At 38.4% G+C, this 6000-nt stretch overlaps 1 protein-coding gene across 9 annotated transcripts in view; it reads left to right on the top strand.

Annotated features, from left to right (window-relative positions):
- The window catches only part of PUM2 (pumilio RNA binding family member 2), a 97937-nt gene that overhangs the window by 43779 nt on the left and 48158 nt on the right, over window positions 1-6000 (top strand). For all 9 annotated transcript variants that reach the window (XM_023511828.1, XM_023511834.1, XM_023511833.1 and 6 more), the window contains exon 8: window positions 5404-5529. In XM_023511828.1, coding sequence (XP_023367596.1) covers window positions 5404-5529 — 126 coding nt within the window. The remainder of the gene's footprint in view (window positions 1-5403; window positions 5530-6000) is intronic.

The following is a 6000-nucleotide window of genomic DNA, read 5'->3' as shown; positions in this document are numbered from 1 at the left end:
TTTTTTTTTTTTTTTTTTAAATAATTATGCCTTTATTCTTGGAATAAAAAAGACTTCATTTTTATTCTTTTGGTATGTACTTTTAGTTTGCTGGTGTTTTATTTAGGATTTTTATGTCAGTACATGAAAGTAGTCTCTTGGTTTGTGTACATATATATATTTGCAGTTTTGTCAGGTTTTGGTGTCAAGATACTTTATAAAAAGGATTTTAGAGATGATTCACATAATCTTTATTTTTTAATTTCAGTTTTTTGAGACAGAGTCTCACCTGCTCGCTCTTGGGTAGAGCTCCCAGCAACCTCAGACTCTTGGGCTCAAGCGATTCTCTTGCCTCAGCCTCCCAAGTAGCTGGTTGTAAAGGTGTCTGCCACAACACTAGGCTATTTTTAGAGATGAGGTCTTGTTCTTGCTCAGGCTGGTCTCAAACTCATGAGCTCGAGTGATCTACCTGCCTCATCCTCCCAAAGTGCTGGAATTATAGGCCTTGGACATAATCTTTAAAGAAGTGGCAGAACTTCTCTGTGAAACCCTCTGGACAGCTTGATGCAAATAAACTTGAAAAACCGAAGTATTTCTTTGAAAGTATAATTTCTTTAACCCAATTTTTCAATCTTGGTTCCACAGTTAGTAGTATATTCCTTATTGATAATCAGTCTTTTTTATCCAAGACAAAGTGACTCCCAACCATCAACACAGCCTTCTTATTCTGACAGCCTGTCTTCTTGACATTTTACAGGGCCAGCAAAGACATGCCAGTAACTGCCTCATATGTAATTTGGCATTAGAACACCAGGTGTTTTTTGCTTTTTTTGCAGTTGTTTATTTATTTATTTTGACCTCGGCTGGGTTTGAACCCGTCACCTCTGGCATATGGGGCTGGCGCTCTACTCCTTTGAGCCACAGGCACCACCCCGAACACCAGGTTTTTTTGATGGTGGTGGCAAGCACTATTATACAGCTAAAAGGCCTATTTTAAAATTGCCAGTTGAGCCAGGCACAGTGGCCAGTGTCTCACACCTGTAATCCTAGCTTTTTGGGAGGATGGGGGGATTGCTTAAGCTCAGGAGTTCAAGACCAGCTTGAGCAAGAGTGAGACCCAATTTCTAAAAATAGCCTGGTGTTGTGGCTGGTGCCTGTAGTCCCAGGCTGCTTGGGAGGCTGAGACCAGAGTCACTCGAGCCCAGGAGTTTGAGGTTGCTGTGAGCTGTAATACCATGGCATTCTACCAAGGGCAACATAATGAGACTGTTTCCAAAAAAAAAAAACAACTAAACTTCCAATTGGAGATAAACGTCAAGGCCACATGTTTAGAACTGAGTTTTAAACAACCCAGTATCCCAGGGAGACATTTAATACATTGATTTCAAATCCCTTACTCAATCCACATAATAACTCTGAGGTCATCCTGCAAAGTTGAGTGTTAAAAAATACGAAGTTAGAGTGACAGAGTTTGATAGTGATGCTGTCTATACAAGTCGAAGCTTGGAAGATCATAGAAGTACATCTTTTCCAAGAGAAAAGCATCAAATCCTTTGGAAACATGCTTTTTAAAGAAAATATGTAAAGATTTCATTGCTCCCTAAATTAATATGTGGGGCAGCACCCATAGCTCAGTGGGTAGGTTGCCAGCCACATACACCAGGATTTGAACACAGCCCAGGCTTGCTAAAAAACAACAATGACAACTGAAACGAGAAGTAGCCAGGCATTGTGGTGGGTGCCTATAGTCTCAGTTACTTGAGGCTGAGGCAAGAAATTGCCGGAGCCCAAGGGTTTGAGGTTGCTGTGAGCTGTGATATATAGTAAAACTATCTCAAAAGAGAAGAAAAGCTTTACTTTGCCTATCCGATTTTTAACTATTTTAAAAGTTTGATAATGTTCTGTTTTGGTTTTTTTTTTTTTTTTTTTCCTCTCCCCCTTAAACAGAGTCTTACTCGGTTGTCCTGGGTAGAGTGCCATGGCATCATCTAGCTCACAGCAACCTTAAACTCTTGGACTCAGGTGATCCTCTTACCTCAGCCTCAGTAGTAGCTGGGATTATGGGGTTTTTTGTTTAGTAGAGATAGGGGTCTCTTCTTGCTCAGGATGGTCTGGAACTTGTGAGCTCAAAGGATCCATCCTCCTCAGCTTACTATAGTGCCAGGATTATAGGCATGAGCCACTGCACCTGACCAGTGTAATGTCCTGTTTGGCAGGAGTGTGATTTACATCCTCTTGGTAGGAATGTAAATTGGGTATAGTCTTCCTGGTGGATCAAGAATTTGTTTTTGCGGGGTGGTGCCTGTGGCTCAAAGAGTAGGGCGCCAGCCCCATATGCCAGAGGTGCTGGGTTCAAACCCAGCCCCTGCCAAAAAAAAAAAAAAACTACAACAATAAAATGATTTCTTTAAAAAAAAAAAAAAAGAATTTGTTTTTGCCTATTTAAGTGAATTTTCTTAAGGCTATTATAATGCAGATATTGGTATAGTTAAAAAGTAATAACACTATTATTTATAGAAGAAAATTGTGAGCCATCCACATATGTATTTAAATATCTCACAGGACTGATTAAGTCATATTCCTTCTCTATAGAACACATACAGCCAAAAAAGAAAAAACACATATAGCCATTAAAAAGAGTGAGCTAGATATGTATCTGTAGACAGAAGTCTTTGATTAATTGATAAGTGGAAAAAGCATATTAAAATATCATTATAGATTAGAATGTAAAATGAGTGTATTTAAAAATTGAGGAGGCAAACCAATGTATCACCAAAGATTACATGAATACTTCAGTTTGCACTTTATATACTCTAATTGTATTTGAAGCTTAAACAATCTCTTATCAAAAAGCCATAAAATATTAAAAAATTATATCTTGGCTTTTAGACTTAGTAATTGTATAAGGAGAACATGAATACTAATATATTATTTTCTATTTTTGTCATGAAGATAATTCATGATCAATAAACTTGATAGCAGTCTTTCTTTTTTTCTTTGAGATAGAGTCTTGCTTTGTCACCCTCAGTAGAGTGCTCTAGCGTCACAGCTCACAGCAACCTCAAACTCCAGGGCTACAGTGATTCTCTTGCCTCAGTCTCCCAAGTAGCTGGGACTACAGGCCCCGCCATAATGCCTAGCTATTTTTAGAGACTTGCTCTTGCTCTGGCTGGTCTGGAACTGGGAGCTCAGGCAATCCACGTGCCTCAGCCTCCCAGAGTGCTAGAATTACAGGCATGAGCCACCCAGCCCGACCTCTGATAGCAATATTGAAACCTTTCTAGTTTAGAATGTAACTCTGAGCCACTGTGCCTGGCCCCTATTGGCAATATTGAAACCTTTGACCTAGGGAATAGTTTAGAATGTAACTGAGCAAATAACTTTAAAATGCAAGAGTTTCTATTGAACTCAAAGTTAATTTAATTTCCTTTATGAGAAGCAGATTTTTCAAATGGCTCTTGGCATGAAATCAAATTTGTGTGTTATGATCTGTATTTTTAAAAATTAAATAGATTATAGATATTGATAAGTAAAAAAACTGAGTACAATATAGAGTACATTAAAATTTCATGGCTTGGCACCTGTGGCTCAAGTGGCTAAGGCGCCAGCCACATACACCTAAGGTGGTGGGTTCAAATCCAGCCCAGGCCCGCCAAACAATAATGACGGCTGTAACCAAAAAAATAGCCGGGCGTTGTGGCGGGTGCCTGTGGTCCCAGCTACTTGGGAGGCTAAGGCAGGAGACTCACATGAGCCCAGGAGTTGGAGGTTGCTGTGAGCTGTGATGCCACAGCACTCTACCCAGGGGGACAGCTTGAGGCTCTGTCTCAAAAAAAAAAATTTCATAAGGATAATTTTTTTTTTTCTGTAAGACTTCTTTGTGGCATATGTGTACAATGTGTGGATTCTAGGTTGATGTGAGATGTATTACATATTATGGATCACAGTCAAAAACATGGAAAGTTACTATAATATAGTTTGAAGATATTTTCTGAATCTTGATTTTAAATCTTAGACTTCAAGATATATTCTCCTTTTGAATATTTTTTAAAATTACTTAAGGTCCACATTCACGTTATTCCCCCTCCTTAATTTTCTCTCCTCCCCTCTTATTTTTGAGACAGTCTAATTCTGTTGCCCAAGCTGAAAATGCCATGGCATCAGCCTAACACATCACAGCACCCTTGAAGTCCTGGGTTCAAGTGATCTTCGCCTCCTAAATAACTGGGACTACAGGCACCCACCACTGTACCTGGCTAATTTTTCTATTTTTAGTAGAAACAGAATCTTGTTCTTGCTCAGGCTGATCTTGAACTGAGCTCAAGCCTTGGACCTCCCAAATTCCCAGGCATCCTTAATTCTCTTTTAAACTTGAATCTTTTTGGTCTCCTTTAACTTTAATAAATTCTTACTTAAGATTTGTTTTGTTTTTGTTTAGAGACATAATCTCATTCTATTGCCCAGGCTGGGGTGTGCAGTTTTGCAATCATAGTTCCCTGCAACCTTGAATCCTAGGTTCAAGCACTCCTCCTACTTCATACTTCCAAGTAGTGCCACCAGGCCTGGCTAATTTATTTTTGTAGAGACAGTTCTCACTATGTTGCCCAGGCTGGTTTTAAACTCTTGCCTCAAGCAGTCATCTCGCTTGACCTCCCAGTTCACTAGGTTTATAAGCATGAGCCACTGCACCTGGCTTTGGTCATGATTTTCTTATCTTCCACTTGCCTCAATTACTTTCCAAAAGAGTCCTGGCAACATATGTTCAAAGTAATTTTTTTCAGTAACTATAGTTGAAAAGTCTATACAGTCATTCCTCAATACCTAGGAATTACTTCTTTCTTTAATGAGTAATACAGATGTAAAATTTTAAAATCTTGCTTAGCTTTCACTAAATCCATATGGGTATAGTACTCAGAAGTGGGCTTAAAGTCACTCTCTCTTAAGCTCTTTCTTGGTTCCCTATTGCCCGCAGGGGATAAAGTTCAGACTAGTTAATATCGGTCTGGAAGCTCTTCATTGGTCTTCATTCTGTTTATTTTATCTTACACCATACCCCATCTGTTCCACCTCCTTCCAGAGTTTGTTATTATCTCCTACCTGTGTCCATAGTGCTTGTTGTATTATATTCTAATTGCTCATTTACCCGTTTTTTTCACCTAGAGTGCTTTATGAGAGATTTATATCCTTCCTCACTGTTGAATTCCTAGCTCATAGTATGTCACAATAAAGATTGAATGAAAAACTACTGTTGAATTATAGTAGTTCTAACTCTTGAGTGTCTGCTAGAATTACAGAGTAAAAATTTGAACTATTGTCTCCTCTCCAACTCCACTCCAGATTCAAAGTAGAAATGTTTTTTTATCTAATGAGGAAAGCCATATTTTATATTTTTTATTCATTATTTCTTCCCCCTTTTAAATGCAGCTGGTGTATTCTCAGCAGGCCTTGCTCCAGCTGCATTTGTGCCAAATCCATATATTATTAGTGCTGCTCCTCCAGGGACCGATCCGTATACTGCAGCGGGATTGGCTGCAGCAGCAACATTAGCAGGTAACTTACTGTTCATCCTTGTTGCTTTTTATGGATTTAGTTTTAATTTTGGTGTAAGCTTTATTTTTATCTGTTCAAACAACTTGAAATTTCTAGGAAATTCTGAAGCATTATCCAAAATGAATCAAAAGTTTCCAGGGAGTTACTTTTCAACTGCAATGCTACAAGAGAAAGCTTAAGTGATAACTCTTCCTCCTATACTACATTGGCTCGTATTTCAGTTTTATAGTCTTAGAAATCTTACGTTTTCAGCCATGAATCCCATTACTCTGAAAGACATGCTAAGTAATTTCTTAGAAAATAAATTGGAGGTAAGTTGTGTGAATAGCTAGGTCAGAGATAGCCTAAGATATAAAGACCTTCAGCAATCCTAAGAAAATGTGTATCTTAAAAAGTGTGGGGTATTTTTATTTTATTTCTTTTTTCTTTTCTTTTTTTTGTTTTTGTTTTTGTTTTGAGCCAGTCTTACTC

The sequence above is a fragment of the Otolemur garnettii genome, unplaced genomic scaffold (assembly GCF_000181295.1).
Source record: "Otolemur garnettii isolate 467f Iridium unplaced genomic scaffold, OtoGar3 scaffold00022, whole genome shotgun sequence".
Lineage (NCBI taxonomy): Eukaryota > Metazoa > Chordata > Mammalia > Primates > Galagidae > Otolemur > Otolemur garnettii.
The sequence above is the reverse complement of the archived record's forward strand: the minus strand, read 5'-3'. Positions and strand labels throughout refer to the sequence as shown.